General features: G+C 37.5%; 1 protein-coding gene across 11 annotated transcripts in view; it reads right to left on the minus strand.

The window, feature by feature from the left end:
* LOC134536670 (DNA-dependent metalloprotease dvc-1) overlaps positions 1–21,127 on the minus strand; it is a 44,517-nt gene that overhangs the window by 20,070 nt on the left and 3,320 nt on the right. For 4 of the 11 annotated variants that reach the window (XM_063376584.1, XM_063376507.1, XM_063376538.1 and 1 more), the window contains exons 2-3: positions 15,954–16,013; positions 14,365–14,570 (exon numbers count right to left, since the gene is read on the minus strand). In XM_063376584.1, the coding sequence (XP_063232654.1) occupies positions 14,365–14,570; positions 15,954–16,010 (263 nt within the window). In that variant the 5' untranslated portion in view covers positions 16,011–16,013. Of the gene's footprint in view, positions 1–14,364; positions 14,571–15,953; positions 16,014–17,879; positions 18,581–21,127 lie in introns of all 11 variants that reach the window. The other 7 variants (XM_063376530.1, XM_063376524.1, XM_063376562.1 and 4 more) reach the window with 6 other exon arrangements.

Consider the following 21,127-nt stretch of genomic DNA (forward strand, 5'->3'; position numbering starts at 1 on the left):
GCACACAATGCTGTTTATTGCAGTTTATCATTACTATTGTTAAGTAATGTACCTGTTAATTTATCTCCATAATGTTTTAAATTTTATGTTTTGTCCCAAATTTAGCAAACACCTATTAATAAATGTTATTTAATAGTGGTAAAAAGTCACGCAAGTGTTCCTATTGTTAACACTTGTTAAATAACCTGGACAAAGTTTGTGATGAAACACACAACACAAGAGCGCCATCGAGAAAAATTAAAACATAACGTGATATCAGCTTTTCAGTAACATTACATCCTGTGTATAAAGTTTCACGAATTATGCATTTCTTGCTTTTAACGTTTGTTTTCCTAAATTCAATAAATGCAAAAATTTTTTTTGAAAACCTCTGTGTATTCTATATACCAAAGGTACATATGTCGCAGTTATGTGTCTGTTGGCACCTTCGTCTTGGAAAACCAAATATTAAATCCTTCCATTCCTTGACATTTTGGTGTGTTTTCAATGTACATACATACTTATACAATATTTTAGTGTGTCAATCATTCCGCGATGTCACAAAAAAAAAACTTTTTATATTGCTTATGAGTATTATATTCACAAAAAAATTCAAGTTCAAATAGCGAAGGAGTTGGACATCTGCATTTCCATTCTAAATGCTATCGCTGTGAATTGTGTTAGACAATTGTACTGAAATGTGGTACTGTGTCTATAAAGACAAAGAAAACAGAAGCTGAAAGCACCACAAAGTTGAAGGAAAATTGTTGGCTTGGTTAAGGCAAAAATGAGCATCAAGTGTACCCAACAGTGGTTTTAACATTAAATTTGTCTATATAGCTCAATGAGTACATTGGTAAAAAAATTCAAACCTGACAAGTGCTAAACTGATATATCATGCATTTTTTTTTGTTTCATTTTCCTTGTTGAATAAACATTAAAACAGGGTTCTACATATGCAGTTTTCTGGTGGAAAGCAATCTTTTTGTCAAGTACTTTGCTGAAACTAAAAAACTTGTAACACAGCCGCCTTGTTTTCGAACCATTTCTTGTACAAAACTACCTATGGACAAGTAAATGATATAGAAAAATAAGGAAACTTGTTTGTATATTACAAAACAATCATGTTGGCCAAGATCATCTCAAGAGACTCTGGACTGTGAATGAGAATCATTTATAAGGTAACTGTATGGTGTATCCTACACAAAAAAAACCTTATTAATATCAATTTAATTCATAATAAATTCAGCTGAAAATATTTTTCATAAGGCAAGACCACTCTGTGACATTAAAAATGGATGTAACTCAAATCTGACCACATTTAAGATGTGCATTATTGTTTCAGCTGTATTATATGTGCTTAAAATGTTTAGAGAGTGGGTGTATTGTGCTGAAACATGACTGTCATACGCACAGAAAGTGTTTTCTTTTATTTAAATAACACTTTTTAATTATTATTATTATTATTTATTGACATTTTATGTTTTTATTCTGTGTTCACGTCTTTGGACGTATCTGCAACTACCATTCTCTATGGTGTAATATAAGTGACGCCGAAGCTCAATTAACAAGACCCCTCTAGGGAACATTGGACCTAAAAACGGCAAATTGAACTTTTTATTTAATAATTACATAAGAGATTTTCCATTGTTGTAAAATCCTATTTTAAATTTAAGGAATTGTGATGTATTAATTTGTTTTGCTAATTGTCTGTGAGTGATTTTGAACGTGTAATTAAGTCAACAATTTTAGTGATTCAGCCAATCAGCGACGTTGTTACTTAAGATAAGCGTCACTACAGAATTAACGAAAAGAGTCTGAAATTAACGACGATGATGGCTGCATAGGCCGGGTTGAAATTCCCTTAAAAATCAATGAAGATGAATAGCTGGATAGGTCATCCGACGATCAGGATGTTTTGAAACGTCGTTTACATCTTAAGTATATGTTATTTAACTAGGGCACGTCATAAATGACGTGTACTGAGGTGTGTTTTACCGTGAGTAACCAGCGACTCATGATGCCATGCTAATTTGAATGTTCACTACATACATACATCGTGATTTTTGCCGACGGACTTTCAAATATTACGTTTCATTGTTGAGCTATTATAAAATCATATGGAGATAAAAATTTTTATTAAAACAATCACGCATCCTGTTTTACATACTTGATTTTTGTTCAATCACCCAGAGGTGAACTGAGACAGATGTCTCGAGATGCTCTACCGCAAATATTCAATGAGTTCAGCCGCGGAAAATAAAAAAAAAAAACTAATTTTAATAACGAACATTTTAAATAAATATTATTTTCTCACGTAAATAATTTATTATAAATCGAGATTTGCAACAAACATTTTTTATTTTGGACCATATGAACTTTTGTTTCATGTTACCATGTGTGCAACCTAACTCCTGTAATTTTATCAAATATAAAACAACATACCACTGGATTGATTAGAGACAAAACATACTTTTATTTGATTAAAGAATATTTATATTAATCGTAAGTTTATATGTCGTTATTTTACAGTGCATGTGTGTGTGTCCTTTATAATTCTAATTGGTTTGTTGTTTATTTCCATATCTTGTGAAGGTTTTTATAGTGAGAGAATATTTAATATTTCCCTTGTGTATCATACTACATGATCTTTAAACTATTAAGGAATTTACATAGTGCATAAGGGTGGCGCCCATATCTGAATTCTGAGAATTAATTAAAGAATATATTTATTTTCCAGAGCCATAACCATCCATAAATAATTATTCATTATTTAAACTTCCATATTTAAATGACCAGTATATATTGTTGTTATTTAACGATACCACACACTATCTGTGTATTTGTGTATATTTATATAACTAGCACACCACAGATAAGTGGCTACCACTACGTGGAGCCCAACACACACTGATTCTGTCACCTATCATAGTACAGAAGAGTGGCAACCCAACTAGTGGGGCCAGATTTGTTTGTATCAAAGCTAATAGGTTTGTTTACATACAAACAAGTATTTCATTTGAACTGTCAAGTAAGCAGGGTATTTGTTGTGATTGTGAATTTTAATTTGTTGGAGGTCAAACACAATGGCTCAGCAAACATATAATTTAAGGAGTAGGGCCAATAGCATATGTGAAGAGTGTCCTAAGAATCACAGCTCTGACAGTGACACATCGTCGGCCATGGAGGAATGTAGTTCGCCAGAGACAAGAATAATGGATGTACCCACACACTCACACACGCAGCATAGTGAGAGGTTAGGGCGGCCAGTGTCACCTATTCCCACAGGAAGTGTAACACTAGAACAGGACAAAACAACGACTACAACAGGCATGTCCACGTCAAGCCCTGACATGACACAGATGCTACAGCAGGTGTTACAACAGCTCGCCAAACAAGCTGAACACACTGCACAGCTCACAAAACAAACCGAACAATCTGAGAATAGGATAATGTCTCAACTAGCAATACACACCAAGCAGGCAGAGCAGGTGGAGACAAAACTAGACCTCACTGGTTCCAGTGTACAGAGTCTAGAACATAGCATAGAGGAGAAGTTAGTGCAGCAACAGAGGGAAATTAACCAGGTCGTGGAGAAGGTGACTCAGACAGTTGAACGGGTAGGTGAGTTGGAAACACAACTACTAGCCATCCGTGAAAATGTGACCCTAGAACAACATGGTCTGAGGGAATTTTGCCAGCGCAGTCAAGTCAGTATGAGAGACGAGCTGCATGGACAGACTCGACGACTCGAAGTCAGGTTGGAGGACATAGAGGTGGCGACCTCTAGCCTACGAGATTGTTTGCAGAATGTGACTGTAAGTCAGAGCCCTACACCTGACGCAACTGGTAGGACACAGCGAGAGGCACCTGAAGTACCTCCTACTAGTACATGTAGACCACTGGACACCACACCTGGGTGCAGTTACAGCACCTATCCTATGGAATCACTACCCAGGCAGACTGTAGAGACTATGGCAGCAGTTGGACCTAGGGCAACTACCACATCAACAGAGCGCCATCTGGACCCGGTAGCTCTGATGCACCATCCAGCAAAGCTGTGGGCAGAGGCCATGCCTACTTTCGCAGGCAGGGCAAATGAGAGCCCTATGAGATTCCTCAGAAAATTCGAGGAATATGTGACTATGTTTAACCTCACCGATGGAGAGGTTTTGAAATGTTTGAACAACGCATTGAAAGGTCAGGCATTCTATTGGTGGGAGCTGACCAGCACAAATACACACAGTTTCACTCAATTTAAAGAGCTGTTCAGACTGCAATTCTGGAACATCAGGATCCAGAGTAATCTGAGGGCACAACTCCACACAGAGAAATACGACCCAAGGAAGGGCACATCTCTGGAGGCACATTTGTCTAACATGTATGACAAAACAAGGTATTTGGATCTCAGTATGACCGATGAGGAGTTTGTGGCTGCCATGTTGACACAGCTGCCGCTGAAATACCAGAAGCAGTTGTCTGGTCTACACTGTCGTGATGTCACAGAGTTTCGTGATCGACTGCTAAACTACGATAAGCTCGAGAAACTGGATCGAGTAGCACCCAGGACAGAGGAGGCAGAACGAGCACTACCTCACCAGAAGCAGCACCAGGTCAACCCTTACTGGCAAGGACGTGAAGGTAAACAGAAACCAGAACGCCAGGCCGCAGTGAACTACATAAGTTGGCAAGCAAGGAGGGAAGCACCTCGTGGTAACGGTGGGCCCTACCACAACAGATACAAAGGGGCACACTACAACGGGAAGCGTACCTGGTGGCCCAGCAACAAGGGATACCACAGTGGTGAAGAGGGGGCAGAACGAGCCAGGAAGAGTGCCCGTTATGAAGAGAGAAGGCGGTCCTACTCGCCGGACCAACGGCCACCCAGGGAGTCCCACAAATACGGTCGTCGTGCCTCATCCGATGACGAGAGGGAGAATTATTACAACCAACACCGTAGGATGAAGGAGAGACAGTACCACGACCAGCGTGAAGATTCCCGCCTGCCATACTACCGAAGTCCCAAGACGACAGACAGCGGTGGAGGCAAGCCCCACTACAGCCACCCGTCTGAGCAACCGGCGTCGCCCAACAGGACGTTTCGCCAGAGCCAACAACCTGAAGTGACTAATCAGCATGGAGCACGTCCACGCTATCTGCTGGAAAACCCTGTTGCAGCAGAGTTTAAGTCCGCAGTACAGGAAGCAGCTGGTACCAGTACATGGTACAATAATAACAGAAATGTGCCAGACTCGCAGGATGCGCGAGTGTCTAAGGGCACGTTAAACTAGAAAGGGTTTCTGTAGGATCGCCCCACACCGAAACCCGACCTCCAGACTCAGGGGTGACTAATGTGACATGTATTTATAGTTGTGTAAGCTACCACAAATTTATGTGTACTGTAATGATGAGAGATAATGAAAGGGAATTTTTGTACAAGGAGACTGACGAGGGCGTAATACCTCAATTTCACACGGTCTGCCCACAAATTAACCTAAACATATATGGGCAAGAAGTGGCTGCACTTATTGACAGTGGAGCAGAGGTGACCTGTATCAGTGAGGAGCTGGTATGTTTCCTAGAACGCATTGGCATGAAGGTACCAAAAATTCCAGTACCTGCCATTAAAATTATTGGTGTTACCTCTAGAGCCAGTCCTATTGTGAACAGGCAAGTGCTAATAACAGTATATGGACTTGGAAAACCCAAGGAGTTGACAGCACTAGTGGTAAAGGGATTAGCAAAACCACTAATCATTGGAACTGATTTTCTGTCACAGTTCGGCATAGTAATAGATTTCAGGAAAAGCACTATACAACCTAGTGACAGTCCTACACCGGTGTCATTAACAGACAAATGGCATGTCCGAAACAACTTCATAGGCATTTTAAGTAACACACCTATGTGCAAGCAAGTGTGTAACAACCAAGCCAACGAACAGCTGCAAGCTACCATTGAGGACATCAGACAGTCAGTTCAAGATTCCAGAACTGTCACACACATTCAGCTGCAACAGCTATTCAATGTGTTAAGAAATTTCCAGCAGGTATTTTCGGATAAACCAGGGAGAAACAAATTTTATCAGGCAAAAATCAAGACACAGGAGAATGCACCTTTTCATAGGAGGTCCTACCCTGTTCCAGCTAAATACGTACAAGAGGCTACTGCGTATTTGCAGCTCATGGTAGACTGGAATGTGGTGAGAAGGGAGGCTAGCCCTTATGCCAACCCTATTGTCTGTGTTGGAAAAAAAGATGGGACTGTAAGACTCTGTCTTGACGCAAGAGAGTTAAACAAAATAACCATCAAGGACAGAGAGAGCCCGGTACAGACATCTGAAATTCTGAGGCTGTACCAAGGTGTCAAATATTTGACCACCATGGATCTGTCATCTGGCTACTGGCAGATTCCACTTGAGCCTGGGTCATGTAAATACACAGCTTTCCTATTCCACAATCAGCAGTACGTTTTTACTGTGATGCCGTTTGGACTCTGCAACGCTGTAGCAGATTTCACCAGGTGTCTTGACACTACTCTAGGGCCTGAGTGCAAAGGATTTGCCAGAGCGTATGTAGATGATATTTTAATAACATCTGTCACTTTTGAGGAACACCTGCAACACATTGCTACTGTGTTACATAAATTACAAAATGCAGGTATGACAGTAAAAATACGCAAATCAAAATTTTGTAGAGAAGAACTGCCATTCTTAGGGCATATCCTTACTCCAGAAGGAATTAAAACAGCTCCAGAGAAACTACAAATTATTCAAGATTTCCCCACACCCAGGAATGTGAGACAACTAAGGGCCTTCTTAGGCATAGTTGGTTTCTACCGAAACTATTCCAATAAGGTAGCCCAGTGTGCAGTACCTTTGTTCCAGCTCCTTAAGAAAGATAATGTATGGAAGTGGACTGAAGAGCATGACCAAGCCTTCAAAAGTTTGAAAAACTTATTCCTGGAAGAGCATGTGATATATCATCCTGTTCAAGGGAAAGAATTTCTGCTGTACACAGATGCATCTAATACTGCACTAGGATGCAAACTTGCACAGGAACACCAAGGAGTGGAAAAAACGGTGGCAATGGCCAGCAGAACATTAAGTCCAGCTGAAAGGAATTACACTGTGACTGAACGTGAAGCGTTAGCCATAGTGTGGGCCCTACAGAAGTACCGTGACATACTACTAGGTGAGACCATTAAGCTGCTAACTGATCATCAGGCCTTAACTTGTCTGAAGGCTGGGAAGTTGTTTGGGAGCAGACTTACGAGATGGTTCTTATTGCTGCAAGAGTATGATGTACAGATTCAGCACATCAAGGGGTCATCTAACACAACAGCTGATTATCTGAGCCGCCTTGAAGAAATGCAAGACAACACCAGCCCAGCTCACCAGAAGGAATTCCTAGTGGCATCAACAGCAGCAAATGTTTTGAAATCTAATCCAAAGCTCAAAGAACTACTAAAGGACCTGCAAGCCAAGCAGCAGGAGGACAAATTCTGCCAAGACACTGTCAAACAGATGACCAGTCACCCAGCGGAACATAAGATTCACCAGTACTTTTGCAAATCCCCTGAAGGAATATTATTTGCACACTCAAGAAAGAAATACCTATATGAAGATGCATGGAAGCCAGTAATTCCAATCAGCATGATACAGCAGGTCACATGGGAAGTACATGTTGCACTTGGGCATGCAGGAAGCAAGAAGCTAACTGAGGCTTTAAGGAGACAAGTATATTGGCCCAATATGCCCCGATTTGTCATACAGATCACTAGAGCATGTGATCTTTGTCAAAAGTCAAAATCACCTAAAGAACACCTGCATGGAGAGATACAGCCTATTCTCCCCAAGGCACCACTAGAGTTATTGTCAGTGGATTTATTTGGCCCACTACCCCAGTCCAAAGGAGGGGTGAAGTATATATTTGTAGTTCAAGACATATTCACAAAATTCACCAGGCTGTACGCTATTGTAAATCCTACTGCAAAAGCAGTTATGGGTAAATTAAAATTATTTACTGATGAAGTTGGTATGCCAAAGATGGTACTCTCAGATAAGGGTACACAGTTTACTAGTGAAGTGTGGCAGCAGGGCGTACGCAAGTTAGGCGTTATCCCCACTACCATTTCTGTACGCCACCCTCAAAGCAATCCCGTCGAGAGATTGATGAAAACTATTGGAGGTCTACTACGTATATTATGTCACAAGTCACAGCAATCCTGGAGGGATAAACTACCATATGTAGAATGTGTAATAAATCACACAGTACACAGTTCGATAGGAGTCACCCCATACGAAGCCATGAGTCTGGATAGGTCTGAGGCGATCAACCCTATCTACCTGCCCCGACTGAGTCAAGAGCAAGAGGAGGAAGTGTTACCCACTGGTGATGAGGTGGAGCAATTTATAAGAAAGAAGCTTACAGCAGAAGCTGCAGTCCGCAAGAGGAGGCACCCCGCATCTAAATTAGCAACCTTCAAAATTGGTGACCTAGTGCTCAAGAAAACTAATCCAGTGAGCAGAGCTTGGGAAAATGTAACTAAGAAATTGTTTTTATTATTTGATGGTCCATATGTTATTACGGGATCCACTCATGAGAATTGCTATGCTTTAGCCGAGCCATCAACAGGCCAGTCAATAGGCCGTTACAACATTGCACAGCTGAGGGAATATAAGAACCCTACCACTGCAAATTAAATGTTGGTCGAAGCACTAATTAATGTTTACCTCATTGTCATGTGAGCGAGTAAGCTGGAGTAACAGCTGAGAGCAGTCTGTATGTGATGGCTAGCACAAGAGCCCTGTAATCCCCGTGTTTATGATGTGTTATGTTGTTATGTATATGGTACGCCAGGAGAGGCGTAATATAGCCGTTGAGTATACCCTTGCGTAAGAGCGGAAGTGTAATTCCCGCCAGTGTCCTGTGACGAGGTGAAGTGACATGCCACCCGCACTGGGATTTTGAGTAGCCAGTGAAGCTATTATGGGTATAAATTATTTGAGTATTTTACGGCTAATGTATTCTTCGATTTGGGTACTGACCCACTAACACTAACACATATTGGGAAGCACTAGACTCGCCCTATTTACTGTGAAGAGCTATGTAATTATCTAGCAAGTAGACATGAGTGTAACTGTGCTCGACAAAATACATGTGAGATGTTATTTCACCTAGCTGTGTACACATGTGTAAACACTGGCATGCAAAGCAGTTCTACAAGCACAAAACACTTTGCAACTACAAGCAAAATTATTCTAGGTTACCTTGTTATAGGTTATTCCAGTTGATATTTCGTCGCACTGTAACACTTTTCTTGCAGAGATCACCACAATTTAAGATGAAAATAGCTATATTATTTTTGGTTTGATATGAGAATACTAATGAAATTGGAAATAGTATTTTTTTTTTCCTGATGTTTTAGGTTGGTATCACTTGGGGATACTGATTAGAAAAGTATGCATCCATTTCGCATACAATACCAATCTGTTAGTAGTGTTGAATTTAATTATGTTTTATTCCTATGTTTGTGGTTAAAAGAAAAAAAAAAAAGAAAGGGGTATGCTGATCTGCTATGAAATGATAACAAGAAAATTTGCAGAAAACATCTATATGAAGTTTTATTTTGAAAAGGACCCTATACAGAAAATTTATAAATTTTCATTATATGAATCACTCGATTCTTCGAAGTTTGTTTATGAATTTTGTTTCTTTGGAAAAAAAAAAAAAAAAAATCTTGATATAGGCTGACCTGAAAAACACTGTGTAGAATCCTATGTCGCGAGATAACACGCTCTTGCAGTGAGTGTCCACAAGCCTCAAGATAAATCAACTTCAAGTTAAACAATCCTCCAAGCAAAAGATAAAAATATACAAGAAAATATAAATTATTTTCAAAATATAAATTCAGCTCTGAGAAAAGAGAAAATGAAAAATGTACTACTCAACAGGAGCTGTTACAAGCTATCCTGAAGAACACATGTTTTGTTTACAATTGATAATATAGCATGCTGCTATCTACATTGAGGCTAGGAGCCTCAGATACATTACGATGCTCGATTCCTGTAAGGAATATAATTGTGAAAAATAAACGTGAATTTCCGACCCAGCGAAGCCCGCTGCGGGTCGATAAAACACCGTGAAAATGAGAATGAAATGAAAGAGCACCGAACAGCTGATCTGCTCCGATAGTCGCCAGAGTGCAATCGGAAATCACCAGCCAGATGAAAACGTTCAAGTTACTCACTCGCCGAGACGACTGAGATAAGAAAAGAAAAGAAAAAAAAAATACAAGACAATTCGTCTGTTCCTGTAAAAAAAAGAGGCGAATGAACATTAAGCAAGAAAAAGAACATATGGTGTGATTTTTTTTTTTCACACAGCCTTGTTACCTAGCTAAAAATTACTTTGTTTAGCTAAAAACAACTTTTGTTTAAAGAATTTAAAAAAAAAAAAACTCTTTTAAAATGTTATTAAAATCAGGCTATCATAATAACAGCCTGTAACATTGTACATAAATGTAATGTAAATGTTATGTTATGAAATTGTGAATTGTAATTTTTTTTATGAATTGTTAATGAAATGTAGATGTAAGATTACATGAAGTTGATATGTGTAATGGTATTGTGAAACATACAGGCAGCACTAGGCTTAGGCTGCATGCAAATGAACATTGTGAAAATCACATTTTTACAATATGAGAAATGTATTAATTTTTCTAGTTAATTACTGCAAAGTTATGGTAACTTGAATTTAAAACTTTCAAGAGATATGTTATTCATGGTTAATGAGCTTATTGTTAATTAAGCTAATATATTGTTCTTGTTATTAGGTTACAAACCGAGATCTATCTAAATGATTTTGTTTACATTTACGCATTAATATTTTGAATATCTTTATTAATCCAGTGGTATGATAGCAGCAAGATAAGAAGTTGATAGGCCTGCAGACACTCGTGCTTGCAAGTGCACGATCACACATGTTATAATTGATAAACTTTGATTTACGAATGAGAGGTTTAAGTTAAGTGAGTGCAGTGATTACACTCAACAATAGGAGCGAACAGAGACGCGAATTCCTTCGGAAGTGTACCTAACAATGACGTGTGCTGCAAACGATGTGCTGGCGCCGCGGTGCTCCGCCGCGTCACGCACTGGGCCAGTACCAGGGCGGCAGGTGTCGCACCGAGACACTACCCCAGCAGGAGCAGGTGGCTGTGATCCCGCCTGCTGTTTCGTCGCCGCCGCGCGCCTGTGACGTCAGCCGACGTCTCGCGCTGATTTGGTCGGCAGGGATGTCCAAGGGCAGCTGAATCACCACCCGGTGATGTATGGTCCCAGGTTCGCCTTCCACAGGATGCTGCCAGCACCACGGATGGAGGCCGATCCACTGCTACAGTGATGACCTGGATAAAGTCCCATTGTTATGCCACATGTACATTTGTCTTACACATTTCCCTTGTGATTGCGACGAATACTTACTGTAAGTATTATCCTCCGAGTGCCACTGCAACCCAACTTAGTTCCAGGACTGATGATGCTGAGAACTTCAACAAGATTGCAAGTTTTCCCGCGAAAATACACCGAATACCAGCGCAGGTCTGAACTCTGTGACGGAGTGCCGCGTACTGAGGTGCTAGTCCACGAATCAGGAGAGGGGTGCGGGACAGGTGTCCTTTCTCGCGCCAAAGTTTTTTTATTCCCCTCTTTCTTTCGTCGTTTTGTGGTGTCGCGCGAGTCGTTGCCTGGCAACTAACTTTTTTATTTAACTCGAGCAGCGAGTTTTCAACTGAAAAGCACACCGTGCCTTGTTTAAAAATTTGAAAACTGCAACACATTATGCTTATCAAGGGCGGCAATTCTGTGCTGAAACATGACTGTCATACGCACAGAAAGTGTTTTCTTTTATTTAAATAACACTTTTTAATTATTATTATTATTATTTATTGACATTTTATGTTTTTATTCTGTGTTCACGTCTTTGGACGTATCTGCAACTACCATTCTCTATGGTGTAATATAAGTGACGCCGAAGCTCAATTAACAAGACCCCTCTAGGGAACATTGGACCTAAAAACGGCAAATTGAACTTTTTATTTAATAATTACATAAGAGATTTTCCATTGTTGTAAAATCCTATTTTAAATTTAAGGAATTGTGATGTATTAATTTGTTTTGCTAATTGTCTGTGAGTGATTTTGAACGTGTAATTAAGTCAACAATTTTAGTGATTCAGCCAATCAGCGACGTTGTTACTTAAGATAAGCGTCACTACAGAATTAACGAAAAGAGTCTGAAATTAACGACGATGATGGCTGCATAGGCCGGGTTGAAATTCCCTTAAAAATCAATGAAGATGAATAGCTGGATAGGTCATCCGATGATCAGGATGTTTTGAAACGTCGTTTACATCTTAAGTATATGTTATTTAACTAGGGCACGTCATAAATGACGTGTACTGAGGTGTGTTTTACCGTGAGTAACCAGCGACTCATGATGCCATGCTAATTTGAATGTTCACTACATACATACATCGTGATTTTTGCCGACGGACTTTCAAATATTACGTTTCATTGTTGAGCTATTATAAAATCATATGGAGATAAACATTTTTATTAAAACAATCACGCATCCTGTTTTACATACTTGATTTTTGTTCAATCACCCAGAGGTGAACTGAGACAGATGTCTCGAGATGCTCTACCGCAAATATTCAATGAGTTCAGCCGCGGAAAATAAAAAAAAAAACTAATTTTAATAACAAACATTTTAAATAAATATTATTTTCTCACGTAAATAATTTATTATAAATCGAGATTTGCAACAAACATTTTTTATTTTGGACCATATGAACTTTTGTTTCATGTTACCATGTGTGCAACCTAACTCCTGTAATTTTATCAAATATAAAACAACATACCACTGGATTGATTAGAGACAAAACATACTTTTATTTGATTAAAGAATATTTATATTAATCGTAAGTTTATATGTCGTTATTTTACAGTGCATGTGTGTGTGTCCTTTATAATTCTAATTGGTTTGTTGTTTATTTCCATATCTTGTGAAGGTTTTTATAGTGAGAGAATATTTAATATTTCCCTTGTGTATCATACTACATGATCTTTAAACTATTAAGGAATTTACATAGTGCATAAGGGTGGCGCCCATATCTGAATTCTGAGAATTAATTAAAGAATATATTTATTTTCCAGAGCCATAACCATCCATAAATAATTATTCATTATTTAAACTTCCATATTTAAATGACCAGTATATATTGTTGTTATTTAACGATACCACACACTATCTGTGTATTTGTGTATATTTATATAACTAGCACACCACAGATAAGTGGCTACCACTACGTGGAGCCCAACACACACTGATTCTGTCACCTATCATAGTACAGTATCAATTATAAAAAGCTTGTGTTCAGTGACATTATACATATCTGGTCAAGTTGAGTCACAATGTTAATCACAACCGTGATCATACTAACATTATTTTATTTTGTGCACTGTCACCACATAAATTATCAGACCATTTTAGATGGCCAAAGGAGTTGCTATATTTTCTTCGACATATTGAAGATATGACCGGTGACTCAATAACACAAGGATAGTGGCTTTGAACAGGGCTACAAACCTCTAAAATACATTAGATTTTGTGAAAAACATTGTATGTATTGTACTTAAAATTCTCAATAGCTGGAAATAGGTAGCTGAATATGTACTGGATGCAGGGCCGGTGCAAGGTAAATTGGCGCCCTAGGCGAAAAACCTTATAGCCCCCCCCCCCCCCCCCCCCCCCCCCCCCCCGCGCGCCCTGCCGGACACCCCAAAAAAATTTTTCCTTGCCTCAAAATACATCATGTAAGCCTAAGATTTTGTCAACAATCAAATGTAAGCAGGCTTGTGTTTTTTTTTTTTTTACTTTTTTACTTATTACAAATCATAAACAGGTCACCGTGGACTTTAAATAATTACTTACATCAATATAAACATTCCAAACTGTTACAAAAATCCATTTTCATCTAGTTTCAATAATCGTTAAACATATGATATCAGCTGTTATGTGTCGTGCTGCGCCGCCCCCAGCTACTTGGCGCCCTAGGCGGTTGCCTAGTTCGCCTATATGGGCGCACCGGCCCTGACTGGATGTTAATGCACAGTATCTCTAATACTATATATTATTTACCATAAAACAGAACAAGCTGCAACACATGCTGTCTTTATTTAATACAGAGTACCACACAATGGCTTTCAAAACAAACTGTGTAAGTAACTGTAATTAACTAACAAACTTGAGACTACATTCCACCTCAAATTAATTTGAATGTTCAGTAGTTAAACATTAATCAATGAATTAATTAGTTCACTTACGACGTCATACGGGTGCTCCACTTCACCTCAACCCCAGAGAGCTTGCCCCAGAAAAAGCGGTTGTTGAACAACTGGAACATGCCATGGACATCGGGGGTCGGGTCTATGTACTCCCAAGTGGTGTCCACCAGCGAGGTGGCAGCTGACTTCGCTGCGTTCTCCTTGCCCAATTTCTTGTTGTGATTCACATCCTTGAAGCTGGCTTCCTAAGGTTTTCAACACAAGTGCATGTGTACTTAAAAGACAAGAATTCAACACACATTATGCCGTAAATAGTAACCAATGTGCTAGTTACAATAACATCAGTTTGTAAATAAACCTCAATATTATATTAGGGTAGAGGTGGGTTGTTACAGAAATTTTCGGTATCTGTTCCAACCTGATACTGATACAGTAATGTACCTAGTTACAAGTCTCTGATACTTTTGTATCAGAGCAGTAGCAGTCCCAGGAAGCGACAAGGTATCAGCATTCTCGTTACAGGGTACACATCCTCCGTGCCGTCATCACCAGCGTAAAAAGGTATCGGTGTCTTTGATACATTATTTATCACGCCCGGTAATTCTCTACCTCTGTTACTCTCATGCCCGCCTGATACAGCCAGTATCAATAAGTTCAACATTCACTGCAGTTCGTCCTGGCCGTGTATTACCATGTACATTGTTGCGGGCTGTCATGCTTTGTAGTTAGTATCTTTATAGTGAAATAAGGAATGGATAAGTGCAAGAAAAAGACTTCATTTGTGTGGAATTTTTTTACGGAAAATAATGAGTTTGCTAATTGTAATTTGTGTAAACAAAAACTGAGTTATAAATCATCATTGACTAATCTGAAGAAACATTTGAAACGTAAACATTGATATAGTATGCTCACTAATGTACGTATCTGTTTTTTTTTATTTTTAATTTTTGATAAAATCGTAATCTTTTAATATATGAAAACACTAGTTACTAATTGTTTTCGAAAAAAAAAAGTCCATATGTTGATTACATCTGTTATTAGTGTCAACTGAGAATTTATTTGCATTTTCATAGCTGTTAGGTGCACAAATATAAATATTATATCTTGTATTAATGTACTTTTTAATATTAAAATTTCATTAGTTTTATTATTGAACAAGACTGTGCACGCACTGCGCACTGAGCGTACTTTGATGTGGGACAATAACCAAACGACTCGTAACAATTTCGCTCTCCTTCAACGCCTTCCCCTGCGCTTCCTCCCCTACATTATTTCCCTTCTTTATCCCTTATTCGTCGTTCCTGCTCCCTCCCCTTTCACTAGCTCCGCCCAAGTGACCGTCATCTGCGATCGGGTTCTGCGCACATTGGCCGTGGTGTTGTTCCAGGCGAATTCTGAACTGATACTAAAGTACTTGATACTTTTCAAGTGTACTCGTTTGCCGTTCCTGATACAGGCGCATATCAGTGACAAAGTATCAGGTTGATACTTTTCGACCCACCTCTATATTAGGGTAGCATAAAAAAGTATTTTAGTTTATTATAATTATTTTTATTAAAGTAAAAATTAATTAGTGCTACCAAATACAACCAAGATGACAGGCCAACCACATTATTGAGGAGACTTACAGAGTTAAATTTTTCTTGAAGTTGCAGGGCAACTGCCAAATCACGATCCTTGTCCATTTCCTGCAATCAAGAACATAATTATAAAGTTATGAACACACTTACAGCTATTTCAAAGATTCAAAGAATTACAAAATTAGTTTTTCAAAACATAGAGATTCATGTAAACCAAACCTTATTACCTGTTGCACCACCAGTTAAACTCTATCAGGCTTATTTGCTTACAAACAAAAACACAATAAAAGGAAACCATTATTCCAAATTGTGATAAAAATAAAAAATAAAAATAAAAAATTTTAAATATGAAAAAATTACAAAGTAAAATTTTCTATCAAAACATTGTCCTTTCATTTAGTCAACATCACTATGCCACACAACAAAATTTTGCAACAGTCTAATTTAGTAATTTGATTCAACTTTACTATATAGGTACAATTAAAAAAAAAATTATATTTATCTACATTTTACTCAAACATTTAACTCTTGTTCTTAAGAAACTAGAAAAGTTAAAAATAACATTTTTAACAATATTCCTTAAACAAATCAATTTTGAAGTATCTCAACACAAACAAAATACAGAATACCATAGACCAAGAATGTAAAAAAAAAAGGCAGTTTTCTTTCCGCTCTGTGCATCTCACGCCTTCCACTGGAGAGGAAAGCAGGCAGGGCACGTAGCTATTGGCCAGTAGAGGAAGTTTGAGGGGGAGGGGAAGGTCAGCATTGTGTTTGTGAAGAGATTTAAGAAATTTTTTTGTTTTAAGCCCAGTACAGATATTTATTTCTAGCAAATGCACTCTCATTCACAGCTACTGTATTTTGATATTTTAATTTGTGGTTGCATCTAGCATCTATCATTTGCTGTGAAATTATTACAAAAATATTTTTTTGGCATATATCAATATACCTCAAACAACTATTAGAAAAATTAATATCAAACTCAATACATTTTTTTTAGTTTAACATTTTTGTTTGGCTGCTTAAGCAAGAGTGTGAGGTAGTAAAAGTCCTACATTTCAAAACAAGGCTACGCATCTTGCAGGTAACAAGTGAAAAATACATAAATCTACTTTGCCAAAAGGCTTAATTTGCTAATAAGAATAAAGTGTGTCTCACATTATCTTATAATTTGGAATTAACATAAGTGTAAGAATTTGAATGTTAAAGTAGTATATAGTTATGTTTTAAAATAATTTTATTTTGTGTGATCAATGCTTGAATACAAGTCCTAAAGAATAGTGCCATGTTTGTTTGTTTGTTTGTTTATTTATTTACACAATCAAGTGTGTCATGGGACCTACACTGACTGTCCGACACTGAACCTAAATGGCATAATAATAAAACATAGAAATTCTTCAAAAACTTCACGTCCGATTTCAAAAAAATTAACACCATTCGATTCAGCTTCCTCGAATTACCCTTATATCAAGTTTTCAGGTCTGCTGGTAAAAATTGCTTACTTTACCTCTTATTGACTGGCCTAGAGGGCCAAGTCGCTATCATGACTAAGTCACTTATACCTCATAGTGACCTTGTCATTTAAACCAGCCCTGCACAATAGGCGATACCAATTGCCTCAGCAGTTTTCATTTCTATTTTCAATTAGCACACCTGCTCACATGTCGGTACTAATAGAGCACCCTTTCAAGGGGTCTGACTCTTGTGTATAAATATTTTCATACACATATTCTTAGCCAAAACTGTAATAGAACGTGTTCTACACCCACGAGCTGAAGTCGTCAGGATCGCGGACTCATGTGTAGCACATAAACCCATATAGTCAATTTCATAAACATTAGGGGAAATACCAAACGTATTGGTGTGCCAAATGAAACTTTGTTAGTGAAACTACCCTGGAACATATTTAGTAAACTAAAATAGGCTTGGAATGAAGTAATCACAAGTTTTAAAATACGTAAGAAAACTTGCATTTCACTATCGATAATACAGAGTCTTCTTTCTTATGTTTATGTAGACTATGTAGCATGGTGGCAGATCGCTTGGCTGTGATGCTTGATGTATATGGCATGGTTCAAACCCCATCACTGGAAATACATTTTACTTTTTTTTATTTTCAGATTACTGGATTATACAAATTAAGCTTGAAGAAAATATGAATACATTTTATTTGTTTATCCAATTGCTAGAATATTATTAAATACATAGCTCAGTTCATTGAATTGAATATTTCATACATATATCCTTTATCTTAGAGAAACAAAATTAATTCTTAGTTTAATGGCATGTTTTATCTAACATTTTTTATTAATACATCAAATTTATTTTGTAATATTTTTTAATATTTTTAAATAAAATGTTTTAGTTTAAAAATTACATTATTCAGCATATTTAAGTAACAAGTACAAAACACATTAAAACTGGGCAGTACCCTACTTCACTGCAATAACTTGGTGTTTGTTGGGCTTCTTGTTTTGTTCCTCATTGCATGGTAGACGATAACATTTCGTTCTAATGCCCACGGCAAGTCGCCATTTATTTTACAGTGCCGCACTGTTACTCTTAGCGACAAGCTAACCACGACCTGCGCAGCAACATGCGACTCGCAATCTGCGCAGCAATAGGCGACCCACGCGGTGACATGCGACCCGCGCCGGGACATATGTTCCGTGCTGCAAAGGAGAACATTGCTTTTAATATATATGGGTGTGAGAGATTTTAGAAACAAATTTAATTAATTATGTGTATTCGTGCATGAAAATAGCAGAACTAATATTTTTAAATGAAGACATAGTTTTGTGTTATTTTTACCTCGCTATTCAAGTATTATTTATATTTACTTTGTGACATAGATCATTATAAATTTAAAAAAATTTTAATTAATTTTGCTCAGAGAAACCAAAGTAGCTCATATTTTATTGCTATGATTCATCATACATTTCTCTAAATAAGCAAAACATCTTCTGTGGTATTTCAGAAATTTTTAAAAATATAATAGTTACCCTTTAATCTTTAATATTTTTAATACTGTATTGATTTTAATATTATTATAAAGTTTTATAATAAATATGCAAATAATAAATATAACAATATAAAGTATTAATTTTAATATAAATATGTTTTCAATAATAATTATTAATATAATAATGTTGAAGACACACAAACTGGGCAGAGCCCTACTTGAGAGGAATAGAAAAGACTGGCCACGCTCATGTGGCGCACTTATTGCTGGACAAACAGCGCCAGGGCCAGATGTGTTGCGTGACACTGTTCAGTAGATGGCGAATTGCCCGCGATAAGTTGCAATCTACTGACGCACCGCTACTCTAGCGACACGTGATCCAGACACACCTGGCGCTGCTCAAGGAGAGTGTGGCATTACGTGACATTTTCACTGTCACGGGTTGTGGCCTGGCCCTGAGATGTGCAGTTAAAAATCACAACTGTGAAACGCGATACAATTAATATTCCCCATCCCCAGTTGTATTTGTATTAACAACATTTAAAAAAATTGTCTATTTGGCGTCAATACATCTTTAAAATTGCTTCCATAGTGGGAGGCAATTCAAAAAACGAATAATAACAAAATCGGGGGATACAGTGGTGTTGCAGCTACATATCTATCATCTCCATCCAAAATTATTTACACCACTGGATAGCTAAAGGATCAAAAAATTTGTTACGCTAAGTGAGGACTGTGACACATCGCGCACAGTGGAGGGGGAAGCACCGCCATTTTGAGTTCATTTTGCTGCGTTTCGAGATTTCCATTTAGTATAACTTTTGACTAGGAGAAGCTACGACGTTCATTTAGGTTTCAATCGTCAGCTCTCGTCAAAATCTATCATTTGCATATATAAAACATTAGTCTAAAATAGTTACTGTGAATATATATGGTGTTAAAATAAAAAAGTGTATTTTATATTTTGTATAGAAATAATTCCTGTTACATACACATATTAATTCACATACAACACACAGCCGTGTCCATGACACAGCCACACCCCATTTTTTAACTTTTATTTAAAAACAAAATACTTTAAAAATTACAGGAACTAAAAACAGTTTCTACTTGGACAACAGTCAAACAAGCAACAAATTATGTCAGCACTATGAACCATTTTACCCTCATTTAGATCTTACATGACTCCCACATGGAAAAACAATGAAGTAGGAGGTATATTAATAAATTGAAAATCCAATCAGCTTTTTAAAAGAATCCAAATGATTTCAATGTGGAATACCTGTCTTTACTCATGCAGCATTTAAAAAATGACAATGGAGCAAGGTGATGCAATGGTAAGACACTGAACCTGGATTCGAATCTCAATCCGGTCATTCTGATTTATATTTTCATGGTTTCCAAAATCACTCCAGGAAAATGTTGGGATGATACCTTAATGAAGGCAATGGCAGACTCCTTCCCCAGTATCCTTGGTCTGTGTCGTCAAGAGTTACAGTCTCTAATGACATTGTCAGCAAAAATACCTTAAACCCAAACAAAAAAATCTAAAAAAACTAAAGAGCACAATAAGAAGAAAAGCTACCAAGGCTCATTATAATGTGCTGATTGTAACTGACATCAAGAAGTGCTACAATAGCATCAAGTGACTAATTTGGTAAATTTTAAGAAGCTGCTTCTCCATTAACCCTTTAATTCCCAGCGTGTCCATATGGACACAAAAAAATTCAGGGATTTTTTTTGGTACCTGCACTATGTGATACAGCAGACATGTTAGTTTTTTTTCAGGTATAAACAACTAGTGTTCATTATTGTTTTTGTGATGTGTGACAGTGTTAAATAGTGAATATTTTTATAATTCAAAAACCATGGACGTTGACAAAGAGTAAGTACTATATCATTCCCTAAAATAATAATAATTATATATGTAGTTATTGAAAATATAACCTAAAGGCATGTTCTTTTGAATGTTGAGGTTTAGATCCATGTTCATTGGAAAATTCTTGTCTTTATTTGGCATGAAATGTTTGTGTGTCCATTTGGACACGCTAGGCATTCATGATAGCACTTTTCACTAAGTAGAGAAGTGAATCAAAATTGAGAATTCTTATTACCAAAATGTAAACCATGCTTAAAAATTTTACAATGAACATACAGATACTAAACATAATTATTTTAGTTATATAGCATTCAAGTTTTATATTCTTATAAATGACTACAATTACAAGTGTATTTCAGTTTACGGCTATTTCCATTA

This window comes from Bacillus rossius, chromosome 1 (genome assembly GCF_032445375.1).
Source record: "Bacillus rossius redtenbacheri isolate Brsri chromosome 1, Brsri_v3, whole genome shotgun sequence".
NCBI classification, from domain to species: Eukaryota; Metazoa; Arthropoda; class Insecta; order Phasmatodea; family Bacillidae; genus Bacillus; species Bacillus rossius.